This window comes from Misgurnus anguillicaudatus, chromosome 25 (assembly GCF_027580225.2).
Source record: "Misgurnus anguillicaudatus chromosome 25, ASM2758022v2, whole genome shotgun sequence".
Classification (NCBI taxonomy): Eukaryota; Metazoa; Chordata; class Actinopteri; order Cypriniformes; family Cobitidae; genus Misgurnus; species Misgurnus anguillicaudatus.
The window spans coordinates 19,735,911-19,753,775 of NC_073361.2; the positions used below are offsets into that span (position 1 = coordinate 19,735,911).

A 17,865-nucleotide genomic window follows, 5' to 3' on the forward strand; every position below is an offset into this window, starting at 1 on the left:
TGTACATATAACAAGGTCATATGAGACACAGACATCTTCTAAACGTATACATACTGGGAACTTTATTGTCAGAAGGTGAAGCACTGCTACTTGGGCGGAGTGATTTGCACAACTTTGATTTGACCGAACTCTCGACACCTCACCAAGGGGCTTCTCAGGTGCTGGGAGCAAATCACTCCGCCCAAGTAGCAGTGCTTTGTCTTCTGAGAATATAGTTTTCAGATGGCTGTGTCTCATATGACCTTGTTATTTGTACACGCTGTGACTATACAAATCACAACACATAAATAGGAAAATGTTTGTGTTATTTGGTCACTTATTGGGAGCAGTATGCTAGCTGAAGCCATTCACTTCCAGTCTTTGTGCTAAGCTAAGCTAGCGGGGGCTGCGTCAGACAGAGTGACAGCACGCACAGAGATGAGAAAGGTATGTATGGACTTATCTAACTCTGGGGGATACGATGAATAAGCTAAATTCCCAAAATCTGGGCGTGTTCCGTGTTCGGGTGAACATCATAAACCAACATAGGACTGACGCCAACGTTGAGTCGATGTCATAAACCAACGTCGGCCTAAAGTCAAGCTATTAAAAAATATATATTTTTAAGAGTTTTGCCATCACAAAAAATATTTAGGCTTTTTAGATTTCTGCATGACATATTTGACATTACATAAATACGTTACAGCAGCTGTTTTATTGACTGCAGTCAGGTGTAATAAACCAGCTGGACTTCGCCCAAGCATTCTGCACAGCAAGCTTCACTCGTGATGCACAGAGATTTATTTCTAGATGCATTAATGGAGTGAGCCACACTTTTGAACAGGTAAGATTCATTCACTTTAACCGCTTGTCAGATTAAAACACAAAACAGATGAACAAAACACATTATTAGGAAGAGAATGTAAATGTTTTAAAGATACTGTGTATTGTTTCTTAGAGCACTTAGTTACTGTAATGTTTGTGTCGTTTCAGTTTGTGAGAAATATCAGATAATAAATGACATATTATCAACACTGGTAATGATTAATATATGTAAGGTTCCATAGGTCAATCAAAGTCGTTTTCTGTGCTGTTTACAATATATGTTCTTGTTAACGTGTTTGTTTGATTAAAAATAAATCTGAAATCTTAAAAGTAAAATTACGGTTCATTGTCTAAATATTTTTATGTTGATACACATTCACACAATTGAAATGCTTTTAATTTCATGATCACTTTTAAAACTTAAAGATAAAGTCTAAGCTATAAATGCCGGCAGTTCATGCCAAGTACAATGTAATTTGTGTTCAGTGCAGGTTTGGGCTTTAAAAAGAGAAAATGGAAGTAAAGGGCATTCTGCGGAGGGCGCAGTCTCTCAAGACTGTTTCTACTGATCATAGCCAAACCTGGACTGAAGCTGGACTCAGAGACAAAAGTTTCAGGAAGTCTGTCTCTCAGCTTGTGGCACAGTGAGGAAGATCTTCCCTTAACCAAAGCTTCTTTTATTCTCTGTTAATAGTATTGTGACAACATCGTTAAATGAAACTATGTGAATCAAAATCTGCCCATACAAAAAATGGAAAAATCTGAAATGATGCTGTATAGTCAACCCATTCTCACCAAAAAGCGTACAAATGACACGCAGTGTCATTATCGTGCAATAGATACGCCAAATTCCGATTTTGCGTGCATATGATACGCCAGTCCTTCCCATTCACTTATATGGCGAATCGTTTCGTGACGTTTTATTTATTGTTTTCTCATTTGTTTTCTGTTTTTTTTACCATTTTCGCTTGGGTTTAGGGTTAGAACAACTTTTTGTTATATAAAAATGACATCCTAACCCAAACCCCAACTCTTACCCCAACTCCAAGCGACCATGGCTTAAATATAGATAAAAACATAGAGAAACCTGTATATTAAATAACCTGCTTAAATAAATGTGAAATCTAACCCTAAACCCAAGCGAAAATGGTTTAAAAAACAGAAAACAAATGAGAAAACAATAAATAAAACGTCACGAAACGATTCGCCATATAAGTGAATGGGAAGGACTGGCGTATCATATGCACGCAAAATCGGAATTTGGCGTATCTATTGCACGATAATGACACTGCGTGTCATTTGTACGCATCTTGGTGAGAACGGGTTGGTATAGTACAGCCTTTATGGCAAAAGAGAGAGAGAGAGAGAGAGAGAGAGAGAGAGAGAGAGAGAGAGAATAAATGACAGCACAACTGAGTTGTAATTTCTACAAACCATCATTATGGCGATCAGTGTTTGCTTCAGCTCATTAACATTTAAAAGGACACATCCCAAAACGGCACATTTTTGTTCACACCTACAAATTGGCAATTTTAACATGCTATAATAAATTATCTATATGGTATTTTGAATTAAAACTTCACATACGTACTCTGGAGACACCAAAGATTTATTTTACATCTTAAAAAAGTATTCTGAAATGTCTCCTTTAAGAAATCATAAACTAATCTAAACGAAGTATCAATGACAAGTCCACTTGCAGACAATAATCGAATGTTCCTGTAGCGCAGTTGGCAAAGCATTGTGCTGACAATGCAAAGGGCATGGGTTAGATTTCCAAAGAACACACACACATATAATTATAACAAATAAAATGTACCTGGAATGCACTGTAAGGTACACTTTGGATAAAAGCCTCTGCCAAATGCATAAATGTAAATGACAAAAACACATCTTTTTTTCATGTTTTCACCAGATACCAAAACTCTCCTGGCAGTAAAACAAAGACAGTTCATTCAGGCAACATAAACCATGAGGTAAAACACTAAATGGTTCATTGCATTTTTAATGGTTTAAAAACAAATGTTTGTAATTTCTTTTCAATAATTGACTTTGTGTCAATATACTGTATGTACCCCAGTTTTCACTGGAGTAGTACCCTTTAAAAGGTCCTAATATGTACCATTAGGTACAGATATGTACTGTATACATCTGATACTAATACAGTATGTACCTTTGAGGTACCAATATGTACCTTTGAGGTACATTTTGAAAGGGGTACCACCCCAGTAATAGCTGGGTACACATTTTCAAAAAATTTTCTGACAGTGTAGAGTACAGTATGTTAAAGAAAAGGTGTGGGTTTTTGGTGCTGTGACTGGTTTCTTTATTTACATTTTTCAACATTATTTTCCTTCTTTGTATACACCTACTTTAAAGAGACTTTCCAATTTTCTTGAAAATATGCTAATTTTCCAGCTCCCTCAGAGTTAAACATTTGTTTCTTACCGTTTTGGAATTCATTCAGCTGATCTCCAGGTCTGGCGCTAGCACTTTTAGCATAGCTTAGCACAATCCATTGAATCTGATTAGACCATTAGCGTTGCGCAAAAAAATAACCAAAGAGTTTCTGCCCGAAAATAGTCCCCTTGGTTACTTTCAATAGCAGAGGACTATTTTCGGGACTGCGGAATATCACTTCACCTGCTGCAGCCATGTTACATCAGCAAAGTCCTTGATTATTACGCCAGAATGAGAGTATAGGTCCTAGCCATCTGCCTAGAAAATCGCAACTTTTAATTTTCCGTCGGTCTTAGTACACAATGTAACTACAGAAGAGTCAAGTCTTAAATAGGAAAAATATCGAAACTCTTTGATTATTTTTAGCGCAATGCTATTGGTCTAATCATATTCAATGGATCGTGCTAATCTATGCTAAAAGTGGTAGTGCCAGACCCCGAAGATCGGCTGAATGGATTCCAAAACAGTAAGATCCAAATCTTTAACTCTAGGGGAGCTGGAAAATGAGCATATTTTCAAAAAAAGTGGAGTGTCCCCCTAATTAGACTGCAACATGACTAAGTACTTTTTAAAATGTCCTAGTATTTAAAGTATTAATAAAATATATGGCAAACTGCTGTCAACCAAGTATGTCAACCATCTAACCACCACTTTTTAAATTTTTTGTCACCTACAGTACATTATATTTACGTAGTGATAAATTTAATCAAAATGTGTGTTTTGGGGGTTGTCTGTCTGTTATCAGTTCAGTCCACAGATCACACAAATCTCTGTTAGTGATGCTGATGGAGGACCGGAGATATCAGTGAAGTCGTCTGATTTCAGCGAGAGGTCCAGAATCTCTCCTCTCTCCCGCAGTAAGTCCATGGAGAGTCTTCCTCAACGCAGACCTGCGGGCACCACGGCCCTCAGAGCGCTGTTTGAGTCAAAGACCCAACCTCTGTTCAGGAGCAAAACCCTAGCAAATGAACCAGTGGGCTTTGAGAAAGCTCATACACTTCCTATTGACAACATAGCATCACCAACAGAAGCAGAGACTAACACTAGTCATGATGACAAACAAGATGATATGACTGAAGTGGATCAAATGCCTTTAAAGGTATACAGACATTACTGAGATTTTTAAGAATTTAAGTCAATATATAAATGATATTAGATAAATGTTTTGTTATGATAATCCTGGAGATGAAGTGTTACTAACAACTCCAAGGCCATGGGTTCGATGCCCAGGCAGTGCAGATATTGATAAAATATAAAGTGTGCACTGTTTCCAAAAAATAGCTGTCACCTTTCAAAACGCACACCTTTTCCCTAAATTGTTCATATTGGTATCCCAGAATGCATATTAGTAGATACAGCGAGTACCAAATGTATACATTCCGCAAGGAAAATAAGTATTTGACACATCAGTATTTTTATCAGTAAGAGGATTTCTAAGTGGGCTATTTACACAAAATTTCCACCAGATGTAGCCATCAAGCCAAATATTGAATTTATACAAAGAAATCAGAACATTTAAGTATACAAGTTGAGGCATAATAAATAACAGTGTGATAGTGTGAATGCAAAGTAAATTGATTTGGATCAAAGTGTTAATAATATAATTCCTTTATCAGGATGCGAAAACGTATCCGGAAACATCCCTATCTGAGAGAAGAAAGACATTTTCTGGCTTTTATACTGATAAAAGATCCTTTCCAGAGGGTAAGTACATAATGCAAGGCTCGAGTTCAAGGTTAAATGTCTAACATTGACAAAGTATCATCAGGTGACCTAAATGTCAAGAGCAGTCTACTGTATATACACGACACAAGATAAAGCACATATTATGCGTAGCATGAATGAACTATGAACCAAAGCATTAGTGTGGCACTATAAATCACACTAGATAAAATGTAGGCCACAAGTAAAGGTCTCTAAACACTAGAAACACCAGGTGACATCACAGCAGGAGTAGCAGCAGCTGTTCACAATGACACGAGACGAAAATAACACTGAAACATGGAAATACAATCACGCTTATTTGAGCGATTTCTAAGTGCAGTCTGAAAAGAAGGCATGTGTATCTGCAAGTGATTGACTCAGCCTGGTGTGGCAATATTAGAATAGCTAAATAGCTCCTAAAATAGACGGTTGGCACTTACCCTTCCGTTGGACTCAGTCATGGTCAGCTGTTGCCAGAACAGAAGCGGTCACAGGCTTACTCGCACACTTGGAGGACGTACAGGGACGACAGACCAGTCAGAGGAGTTAAATTATTGAGTTAAATAATATAATAATTCAAAGGAATCTAAAGAGGAGAAAGCTAGGAGTGAGAGCACTGAATGGTAAGTTCAATTTTTTTACATTTTGCTTAAAAGATCATTTATTATGGACAGGGCACTATAGTGTGACACTGGATGTGGTTTTTCCAGAAGTTGATCATTTGTTTAGGTTATGTTACAAAACAGGCTGCGCAGAAAACACGCTTAATTTACTGGGCTGGTACACTGTCAACCAGTAAATAAATAAGCTTATGTTAATTTTTCACATGGTGAAGTTCAAGGGTGGTATTTAATACAAAAAATCTTTTTACTATAAGCCCCAGTAGTTTTGACATAATTATGTGTTTGTGGTCAGCTTGACATGCAAAACATGGTCAACATCAATACCACCAGTTTAATTTTTACATACTTCCAAAATAATTTGCTTTCGAAACTTCATTCAGCCATCTGTGTGGGTGTGTTTGTTTCTTATAAATCTCATTGGTATCTATGTCACAGGATGTCAGATATTTTCCCATCACACTTTGCACACTTATGACTTGCACTGATATATACTTATGACAGCTGTTCCCATTACCATAATGACAACTGACAAAGCAATAACCATCAGTGTTTCAAAAGAGACACATAATAAACAGTAAATTGTAATAGTAAATATATTATGAATATATTTAGTATATTATGTTACATTTAGAGTATAAGGATAAACAGAATAAACAGTCATGTGTGAGATTTAGTCTGTTATGTAAGCCTGTAATGTTGAACAGAATGGAAAGTAGTAAAAGTCATTTTTAAGGTTTATGAATGTATAGACAGACAAACCAGAACATACTGTATACAAACATTGGACAATTGGACATTATCAGTTTGCTTCAAAAGTTGTTTATGTATGTAATCCTTAAACTAAATTACTCTAAAATTGCCAAAATATTTATACCCCAGCTGTCACTGGGGATGTATGTACCCTTTAAAAAGTACTGCTTTGCACCTAACGATTGCATATTACACTGCAAAAACTTCCTTACTTAGTATTTTTGCCTGGTTATCAGTAAAAATATCTAAAAATTCTTAAATTAAGATGTATTTTCCTGACGAGCAAAATTACCATAGCAGTATAGCTACAATGCAAAAAATTATTTTCAAGAAAAAAATGATTAGTATTTTTTTCAGTAAAAATATCTAAAAATTCTTAAATTAAGATGCCTTTTCTTGATGAGCAAAACCACCCAAGAAAATATGTCTAGTTTTTAGACAAAAAAAATCAACATTAAGTGAATTTTTGCATAAAACAAGCAAAAAAATCTGCCAATGAGGTAAGCAAAAAATCTTGAACATTTTTCTTAAACACTAAATTCAAGAAAAATTTAATTTTAAATTTGCTTACCCCATTGGCAGATTTTTTTGCTTGTTTTATGCATAAAATCACTAAAATTAGATATTTTTGGTCTAAAAACTAGACTTATTTTCTTGAGTGGTTTTGCTTATTTTAGATATTTTTACTGAAAACAAGAAAAAATACTAGAATTTTTTTTCTTAAAATTTTTTTTTTTTTGCAGTGTAAGTCTGGTTTTTAACAAAAAAATCTATAAAATTTAAGCATATTTGTGCTTAAAACAAGCAAAAAAAATCTGCCAATGGAATAAGATTTTTTTTAATTAAGTGTTTATGAAGAAAGTAAAATTATTTTTAAAAAATATATTTTTTTTACTTGTTTTAAGCACTAATTTACTTAAAGTTTATATTTTTTTGTCTAAAAACTAGACTTATTTTCCTAGATCATTTTGCTCATCAAGATTTAAGAATTTTAAGATATTTTGCTGAAAACAAGACAAAAACACTAAGTAAGAAAGTAATCTTTTGCAGAATAGCTACACTGCAAAAAAATGATTTTCAAGAAAAAATTCTTAGTATTTTTGTCTTGTTTTCAGTAAAAATATTTAAAAATTCTTAAATTAAGATGCTTTTTCTTGATGAGCAAAACCATCCAAGAAAATAAGTCTAGTTTTTAGAACAAAATATCAAAATTAAGTGATTTTGTGCATAAAACAAGCAAAAAAATCTGCCAATGGAGTAAGCAAAAAACTCTTGAACATTTTTCTTAAACACTAAATTCAAGAAAAATTTGCTTACCCTATTGGCAGATTTTTTTTGCTTGATTTATGCACAAAATCAGAAAAATTTGATATTTTGGTCTAAAAACTAGAGTTATTTTTTTGAGTGGTTTTGCTTATCAAGAAAATGCATCTGAATTTGGGAATTTTTAGATATTTTTTTGCTGAAAACAAGACAAAAATACTACGATTTTTTTTCGTGAAAATAATTTTTTTGAAGGGTAGTACCTCAAAGATTCTTTGAAAATGTACATATTGATACCAAATGTATATAGATTAGGACGTTTTAAGGGTTCTGCCTCTGTGACAGCCAGGGTACATATTTTAACCATTTTTTCTAACAGTGTACCATGCACTTTGATTAATTTCGACTCCTCGTGTAAAGGTCTACATGGAGATAGTTCGATTTAAAAGAAATGTGGTTGTTTTTGCAGCATGTTGGGTCACAGTTAAGGTCTTCAGCTCACCTCCCACTGATAGACAAGCTGTTCCTTTAAAATAAATAAATATCTGCCCATTTAGAAAAGTACTGTGTGTACCCCTGTAGGTCTACTACGCCTGTGGTCCACAGTTGTAAAAGCACAGATGTTGACCTTGATACTGTATCATTCTTTCATTCAGGAAATTAGGATCTAAAATTCAAGTCCAAATAACCAAACCCTGGTTCTGATGTGTTACAGAGAATAAAAGAAGGACAGTTGCAGACTTTAGAGACAGCTCGGAGATATCCTCTATTTCCGTCAAAGCTTTGTCTGCACTATATCTGTCAAAAGTGGCAGCTGCAGAGTCTGCGGGAAACCTCTTCAAGCAAGTTAGTACTCTGCCTTTATTCCTCATGATGCATGTGGTGACCTTTGGGGTCACGGGGATGAGTTGAGGTGAAGCAAGGAGTGCAGGAATGAATATTTTGCTAAATGAGCAGCTTACAGTATTTACAGCATTTTATTATATCAGATTATACGGTAGTATATGAATGATTTCATGTCGGGGATTTTAGTTCAAGGACATGCAAACAATGTAAAAATATTATTTTATATAATTAACACAGCAAACATAAAGGTAGAAGTTGATTAAAGTCTTAAATTTTCTAAATATTCTTGCTCTTATATACTCTTGTAAGCAGACATACACTGTTAACTGTTTCATTACACTTTGTTTACTCTGTAGGAACAAGATCCTAATTCCCCAATTGGAAAAAGGATCAAACCAGTCAGGGTAAGCAAAATTGGTGTTTAGCTGTACTGTACTCCAGTGGTAAACACATGCTAAGTGAAAGACATGCTTTGGCTAACCACTACCAAACATAACCCTGCTGTAAACAGTTGTACTAGATGCCAGACTTGTGTGTTTGAGTGCTGTGTCATGTTTTACTATGGTAAATTTACAGTAGTCCAATTTTAAAAGCCTTTAGCTTGCATGTGATCATTTTTGTTTGTTTGCTTGCTTGTTTTATGCTTTTACAAAACCTTAAACATCGTCAACAGATTAGCAGTTTGTATATATATGCAAATACTGTACACATGCACAGTAAAAAATATATAGGTTAATCCATACTGCAAATTACAGGCTAGTTAAAAAAATGAAAACAAAGTTTAAACTGTTGTTTAAAGGTGCAGTGTGTAATTTTTAAAAGGATCTCTTGACAGAAATGCAAAATAATATACAAAACTATATTATCAGAGGTGTATAAAGACCTTTTTATAATGAACCGTTATGTGTTTATTACCTTAGAATGAGACGTTTTTATCTACATACACCGAGGGTCCCCTTACATGAAAGTCGCAATTTTGTGCCACCATGTTTCTACCGAAGGCCTTAACGGACAAACTTTTTTACTAAGTTGTCTCAGACGATAATTTTTTTCCGGTGGCGGCTATCGTAGCTTCTCTATGCGTTTCAAAAGCGAGGGGTGAGCAGTGGACTGAGCTGTTGGTTGCAATTCGCAACCTCACCACTAGATGCCGCTAAAATTTACACACTGCACCTTTAAAGGGTCCGATTCATGTTTTTAAATTTCCTTTGGTTTGTAAGTGTGTATTAGTACATGTTAACGATATGCAAAATGTACAAACCCCAAAGTTAAAAATGATGCGAGTTATTGTCTCCAAAGTAAAACTATTTTCTTGGACTGCAACAAACACACGGTTTGTAGGCAACAGTTTACTTCCTGGGATTGGTGATGTAGACAAGACCGACATTATCATAATTCCTCCCGCTTCGGATTTAGCCTGTAAATTAAATCCTGTTAGCGTAAGGAGCGTCACATTTCTGACTGACGTGAGAGGACTTCAGGGCAATCACAACATACAAATTAGCTGGCCAATCAGGGACACAGCGCTTTTCAAATTGATGAGTTTTGTACAAAATCCATGCGTTTCAGGAAGAGAGTGAAATCTGGAGCTACAAAAATTTACGGTATGTGGAAAATAGCGTGTTTTTGAACCATAAACCACTCGAACACATTGTATTATACCAAATACACAAAATAACATTGTTTTAGGCAACGAAATAGGTGCTCTTTAACCATGCACACAATTGATGTTTTCCGGGTCTTTGCACTCAGAATACTATAAACAAAATACTGACAAGAACTGTAATGTTTTTAACTGTTTTTAATGCTTGGGTTGAGCCTGCTGACAATAATACCCATTAGAAACACTCTGCATGAAATGCTGTTTTTTGGCATGCGGTTTGGCTTCATCACAGTTCAACAGGTATGTTTAACAATTTATTACACTAATGTACACTAAAGATTATACATTGAAAATTAAAGGCTATTTTGGCATTGTGGTGCTAATGTGGTTCTTCCTCATTATTTTTTTCTTTAAGATGGCCGAACAGAACATCTCTAAACAAACCCATCCCATTACAAATAAAAAAGATGATGCACTTGAATTAAATCCACCGAAACATCATTTGGAACCCAGCACAGAGGAATGTGAGCGACCCTTCACTTCACCGCCCCCTACAAGAGAAACTATGTCCAATATTCACCAACAGAGAAAGAAGTGCGAGCTTAAACGACTGCTAAAACACACATGTCCTGAGCTGAAAAACATAGACAGCTTGGTAGACGAGGAGATGGCTGATATTCTTAACACTGACCCAGATAATGACACTGGATACCAATGCGAGGTTCAGTCCAGGCGCTGGTTATTTGAGAACCAGGCAATCAACTCGGCTGATATCCATCAGATCAAGGGGGATTTTCAGGACGGTGACATCAAGAGAACATCTTGGTTGTCTGAAGAACCCAACAATGAAGAGAACAAATCGCAAACTATATTTCAGACTCAACCTAATGAAGAGGAAGTGACGTCAGAGCAGAGCATCAGGGTGGATGTTAAAGCCACACGCAGAATGTTTGAAATTCAATCGGTGGATACTTTGAAAGACAGCCAAAGTCTCTGTCCAAAAAGAAATTTTGTCTCTGAGGAGCAAAATAGATCAGACCAGAAACCAAAGAATGATTCTGAGACTTCAACATTTAATAATCTCAATAGTGATGCGAATTTCACAGATACAAGTGAGGTATTTGTAGGTGTATCTAAAGTCAAACAAATCTTTGAAAACAGGTCACATGATGAGGAAAACATTTACACATCACTTGACAGTTTAAGCAAAGAGGAAGAAATGCTAAAGGCCAATGTAAGAAATAGAGCTCAGATGTTTGAATCTACTCCCTTTGATAAGATCAATCAACAAACTAAGGAAGAATCAGAAACTATGCTGGAGAACATTCAAGATACTCTTATATCTTTATGGAACTTCAATGTCCTTGAAACCGATGGATCCATCCTTGAATCTAACGAAACTGGGCATGTGAAGAAAGCAAGGTATAATCTTATAAAAGACTCAAGACCAGAAGTTCATGATGAGGAGATAGTGACTGGAAGTATTAAGAACACAATGCTTCAAATGCTGCCAGGAACCAACCTAAACCCCATTGTAACCTACCTAAAAGAAGACAGTCTGGGTAACGTTGAGATTCAGAAGGTATATGTTCCAACTCATCAACTTCCATTCACCGTACTTCAAGATAAAGACTGCAGAATTGCAAATGTGGTCGAGGTTACCGAAGAGCTTCTCGGTCAGGAGAAGTCCCTGAGGAAAGGAGTTTTAATACAAGGTGCAACAGAAACAAGAGAGATAACAGTGTATGCTCTCTTCAGCCACAGTGAGGAGAACATAGGGGTGTTTGATGTAAGGTCCATTACTTCAAGTCAAACGAAAAATCTAGAGCCTGATAAAGAGAATCTCAAGATGTGGGACATTTCTTCACCAATAGACCTAGAAGCAAACAAAACTATTAATATGCAGCTAGTCGGGAGCTGCGTTGAGGAGGAAGATCTTAATCATTTAAAACATTTACAAAAAACACTGCCAGATGAAGATATAAGTGCTTCATCTGAGGAAAGAGAGAAAACAGTTGAGATTATACCAGGTAATGTTAAAAATATCAAAGCCCTTTTTAGTACCAATCTGGATAGAAGCTTGAGTCTGGAGTCTGCTGAGAACAAAGTGTTAAGTGTTATAAAAAACAAAACTAATAAAACTGAAGAACCAATGCAAACAAAAGATGAACAATGCTGTGAAACGAATCTGAATAAAGAAACAATCCTGCAAGATATTGAAGATGATGGAGCTGTGCTTCAAGCAGAGCTGGTTGACGTTGTGGAAGATGACGAATTGTTGAATCTACAAACAGCAATCATGAATCTTCAGCAGGCCACGATGGAGGCGAAAGCTCTTCAGCAGAGTGTAGAAGCAAAACTTCAAACTTCTTCTCCAACCAACCAAACCCAACAGATCAGCGACCCTGGTTCAGCGAGCCATGAGGTAACAGAGGTCAAGAAGGACAGTAAAGTAATTGATAATGAAGAGCCCTCACAAATCTCCAAAACAGAGCAAGAAGAGGAAAATGAAGATGTGATGAGAGGAAGCATACAAGCAGCACTTGAATCTTTAGGAAAGTCCAACGTTAATGTCACAAAGGGAGATTTCCGAGCTGCAATGATTTATAGGAATTCAGGAAAGGCATATGCAGGACACAAAAAGGTGATAGATGTAGATCAGCCAAGTGATAAGACTGTTCTGAAAACTACAACAAAGCTTGCTGCTTCTGGGCCTCAAGTTGAACAGCAAGTTCTTAAAGGATCGGCTGAGGGAGTTGACACTGCTTCTTGTCAAAGGCCATCTAAAAACAAACCACTGACAAAACAAATGCATGTTTCCACAGATGCTCCCCAAAAAACATGCAAAACTTCCATTGGACCCAAGCCAGCAATTCCACCTAAACCAGATCATTTAAAAATGAAGCCCAGCCCAAATGCAAATGACACTGATGCAAACCGTATCAACAACAAAGTCATTGCTCCCTGTTCAAAACCTAATGAGGAAATTAAAGAAGCCTCATCAGGCCCAGGCCCAATGTCTTATAAAGATGTCCTCTGCAAGAATTTAGAGGACAGTGGGGATGCCTGTCAATCTGAACCATGTGATACAACAGTGAACATCAAAGTTAATGATGGTCAAACACAAGAAAAACTCAATCCCACACAGGTTCTTGAAGAATCGTCAAAGAGCTCTGAAGAAAGTGAAACATCAGTAGGACTTCATGCTACCCTTCAAAACTTTGGAGCAAAGGCAGGTGGATCAGTAGCACCAGTAAAACCTAAAAGAATCAAAATGGCTAAAGATCATGTAAAGGACTCCCCAGAGAACATGAACCACTCTGAAGTCCAGCATGTTGACATCATGACACAGTGTAACGGCTCCTCGAGTGAGGACTATAAATGTGATGGTCAACAAAAGAGTGAAGTGATCAGAAGAGAAAAGAAACCAAGAGGAGAAACTGAAGATGAAAGAAGGCAGAGGCTCTCGGTGCACATGGACGAGATCATAAAGGGAAACGTCACGGCCGTCATGGAGATCTTCGACAACCTGAAGAAACAAGAGGAACTGAAAAACATACTTTCAAAAGTAGAGGAAATCGAAGAAGACACCAATGAAGTTAATGTGAGCTCTCTTAAAAACATTTTCGAGAGCGTGCCGGATTGGGTTGTGCCACAGGAGGAGAAAACTAACCCTGAAATTGTCATGCAGGAGCACAGAAGAGCTGCATTAGGTACTCCAGTTGAACCTGAGATGATGTCCTCCATGCAAGTGGCCTTTGGGGACCTAGAAAAAGCTGGGGCTGAGATTATCAATTTGAAAGAGCAAACACTTGCGAGACTTATGGATATAGAAGAAGCTATTAAAAAGGCCCTTTACTCAGTATCATCTCTGAGATCTGATTCTGACATCGTAGGGCTTTCTGGTCTCTTCAGGGAGTCGATGGTAGAGGTGCAAGGCTCACCCACTTCAGGTAACATAAGAAAAATCAGTATTGGGTCAAGCAAATCACCAAAGGCCCAAAACCAGAATGGACAGCCAACAAGACCAGCGACATTTAATTCAAGGCCAGATCTTTTTATTCCCACAACCAAACAGAGATCAACATCCCCAGCATCTCCTTCATTCATTTCCATTCAATCTGCAGCAAGAAAACCCGCAGAGGTGCCGTTGCCTTCAACATCTCAGATAAATCCCCAAAAAGCAGAAACAAAGGTAGAGGCCAAGCACCAGTGTTGCTGTAATGCATCTTCAGATCGCAGGCAATGTACCGTCACGAAAGAGATCTCCTTTAGCCCTGGGAATCAGAGACGGCAAGTCAGCGTGTTAGAAGTGAAAACAGCGCCCGAAAAAGAGAGAGTCCTTGATACGAGAACTATCAGTGAGAATTACGAGAGGACGGACTGCTTCGGTAACAAGTTCTACTCCTCTAAAACATCCACGGTTGTCACAACTCAACCTGAAACCAGGAGAACTTCAAAGAAGTTTATCACAACAAGTCCCACAACATCTGAAATAGTAACATACCCAACAATCAACACACCTTTAATCAGAGACGACCAGCCTTCGCTATAAATACTAATGCATGTACAGTACACTAATTGAAATGTTTGCCCTTTTTTGCTTGAGGTTTTATTTTTTGTATGTTAATTCATTTGTGATTGAATGTTTTTTAAAATAATGACTTCTTTAAAGTGATAGTTCACCTAAAAATAAAAATTAGCTGTTTATTTACTCACCCTCAGGCCATCCAATATGTTGGTGAAATTTTTTCTTCAGTAGAACAATAAAGAAGATATTTTACAGAAATCCCAGTGCCTGTGATTCCTATAATGCAAGTCAACGGTTTCTGCCACTTTGAGAGTTCAAAAAGTATATATATTCAATACAAAAGTAATCCCCATGACTCCTGGTGACATATAGGTTACATATTGATGTCTTGTGAAGCCAATCGATCATTTTATGCAAGAGATTAAACGTTATTTACAACATTATTATCGAATGCAGAACCTCTGCCAAACATGAAACGCAATCATATTATTGTGTTTGATTGGCCAACCAGCCTCTCACTGCCACCTATAGACTGGGAGGGTAAAGCACGCTTCTAGATATACATACACAGTAAGGATATACAGGAAGTGTTAATCATCAAAGAAATCCTTTCTATGAATTATATAATTTTATTATACGGCTCGTTGGAATGCTTGATTCTGATTGGCCAGTCGCGACATTTGCAAGTTTGTTATTCCCAGATAACAACCACTCACAAATAAAAACACACTGTAACCTGGATGCTGCAAATCATTTTGACAAGTACAGTTTAATATTACACAAAAAATATAATATTACATATAAAAAAATAAAAAGCATATATTACATTATATTTACAAATTTTTTAACTATTTTATGTGATCTCTGTGTAAAAAGGGCTTAACTTGTATGGCTGACACTTACAACACCAACGTCATGGGTTCAAACCCAAGGGAACACACACAACTGATAAATAAAAACTTTCGGTTTCACTTGCCGATGGGATGGGAAAGTGAAGCAAACTTTGTGTTTTACTAAAGAAATGTAAACAGCTTGTGAGGGTGTTTTCACATCTGTAGTTCGGTTCATTTGGTCCGGACCAAAATAAAAAAATGATTGTAACTTTTTTAGCAGTTTTGGTTCCTTTTCACACCACACTGATTGCTCTGTCCGCACCAGTTGAAACGAACCAAAATTCTGTCATGTGATAATATCCACATCACTCATTGGCCACATGTATTTTAACGTATTTCCTAAACTGCTTCTCGATTGGTCAGAATCAACATGCGCGAAATTCCAACGGAACCCCGGAAGTAAACAAAAAGAAGGATAATAGAGCAGACACCATGGACAGACGGCTGCGCTCTGTAATTATGTCCGTGGTTGTTATACATAGTTTGTATACAACATTTTAGACAAACTGTTCATTTTCAAAATGAATCGCGGATGCGGCTTAAAAACAACGTTTTAATGCACTACAAACGGCGAAGACACAATTTCTGAGGCTCCGCCGCGCTCCTCACAACTCTAGGTATGTCCACGATCTGTCAGTGTGCTAATATTGCTAATAGAAACTGTCAACAAACACTTCCTCATCCGATAATGCACTGCGCAGCTGACTACGGCAGCTGGTTTAGTTCAAAATGCGCAGTACTTTCGCAGTAAGGTCGGTTGGATCTCGTGTTCTCACCACTCACGTTTGAAAGCGTATCGAGACCACCTCTACAAGGTGCTCTCGGTCCGCTTTGGGTGCGCACCAGAGTTCGATTGCTGCATTCTCACCTGCCCAAACGAACCGCACCAACTGAGCAATCGAACTCTGGTACGATTCAACCGAACTAAACAAGGCAGGTGTGAAAGCACCCTAACAGTGTCTTCCTAAAACTAATGCTACAGTATATTAAAAACAAGACAGCTGTTATCCCACAGTTAACCTCTCAATGTTACTGTAGTTTCAGCCAGCGGCTCAGGAAACATGCTCAGCCTGTTTGAAACCTGTTTATCCCATGGAAAGAATGGCAGCTGATAAACTCATTTTTCACAAAACCTGTTTCTGCTGCAAGCACTGCAAAAAGAAATTGAGGTAAGAAGAGTATAACATAAAATAATATTTAATTCTTCTTTCCATGAAGAGTATAACATAAAACACTGAATTTAGATACCTGTTTATGTACTGTTGAATTATATATTATATATAATTTAGCGATTTGTGGTCTATTAGTGGAAAATGATGCCTAAATTTGGTGCTTTTTCAAATGGGCATAGTGTTTTCGGTGATGCAACTGGCATAATAAAGGTTATTAATATCTTCTTGGTAATCTCACATTATATTTTAAAGTCACAGGTTTAATTTTATTAAACTATTTATTTTAATACAGGCTATTTATCGAAGCTGAAAGGAGGGCATTTGATTTGCATATTGACCTATATCTGCAAGAACAGTATATGAATTACATAACAATGAAGTATACAATGAATACAGTATACAGCATAAATACAGTACAGGTGGTCAAAACACAATATTGGTCCAAATTCACATGCCCACCGTTCAGTTTGAAATACACTGTATATTAAAATTAAATCTGGGCCCTTGTTACATTAGGATATATTTGAACCATATAACTTCTATAAGTATATTTTGTAAAAATCACTGAATGCAGAACTTTTTAATTTGTAAAAAAGTTATTTGTTGACTACTAGTGTAAGCAGCTAGACTATTTCAAAGCAAAATACTAATTAAATGCTGAAGTTGCAGACTTTGGCTCTTACAATTTGCTTTGGCTGTACTTGAACTGCCCACACTGCATCTGTTACATAAAAACTCTTAATCTATAAATATGTTTCATTTGAATTTAGTTTACACTGTATAGCTTTTAAGTTTTAAGCAAAAAAACAACAATATAACATTACTAAAATGTTTTTTGCTTGGTTTTAGTCTTCAAAGCTACGCTCCTCTCTATGGGGAATTCTACTGTGTTTTCCACTACCAGCAGCTCTTCAAGACGAAGGGCAACTATGATGAGGGCTTTGGACATCAACAACATAAAGATCGCTGGCTACTGCACTGATATCATTTAGAGCCAATTAACAAGTATATGGTCCATTATCTTCAACAAACTGTCATGTGTGAGCAAATAGTAATTATTATGTTTTTATGGTTTTGCTACATTGAGATTTAAGTGTGAGGACTTGATTTTATAAAACAGTTATACTGTAACAATAAATCAATATTATTCGAGATATTTTTAATTGTTTATGGTGTTAAAAACAGTAAATACAATATTTTACATACTGTATCTGGC

General features: G+C 36.6%; 1 protein-coding gene across 3 annotated transcripts; it reads left to right on the plus strand.

Annotated features, from left to right (window-relative positions):
* The first annotated feature begins 537 nt into the window (after positions 1–537).
* Positions 538–16,000, plus strand: LOC129425386 (xin actin-binding repeat-containing protein 1). 3 transcript variants are annotated; one of them, XM_055181295.2, is made up of 8 exons: positions 538–823; positions 1,296–1,448; positions 2,720–2,780; positions 4,010–4,363; positions 4,881–4,968; positions 8,320–8,450; positions 8,807–8,854; positions 10,469–15,995. In XM_055181295.2, the coding sequence occupies exons 2-8, from the start codon at positions 1,318–1,320 to the stop codon at positions 14,606–14,608; spliced, it is 4,953 nt and encodes a 1,650-aa protein (XP_055037270.2). In that variant the 5' UTR covers positions 538–823; positions 1,296–1,317; the 3' UTR covers positions 14,609–15,995. The 3 variants fall into 3 exon arrangements, with proteins under 3 accessions (XP_055037270.2, XP_055037269.2, XP_055037272.2); XM_055181294.2 differs by having other exon boundaries at positions 1,291–1,448; positions 10,469–15,994; XM_055181297.2 differs by lacking the exons at positions 538–823; positions 1,296–1,448; positions 2,720–2,780; positions 4,010–4,363; positions 4,881–4,968 and adding an exon at positions 5,260–5,591 and having other exon boundaries at positions 10,469–16,000.
* Positions 16,001–17,865: the final 1,865 nt, after the last annotated feature.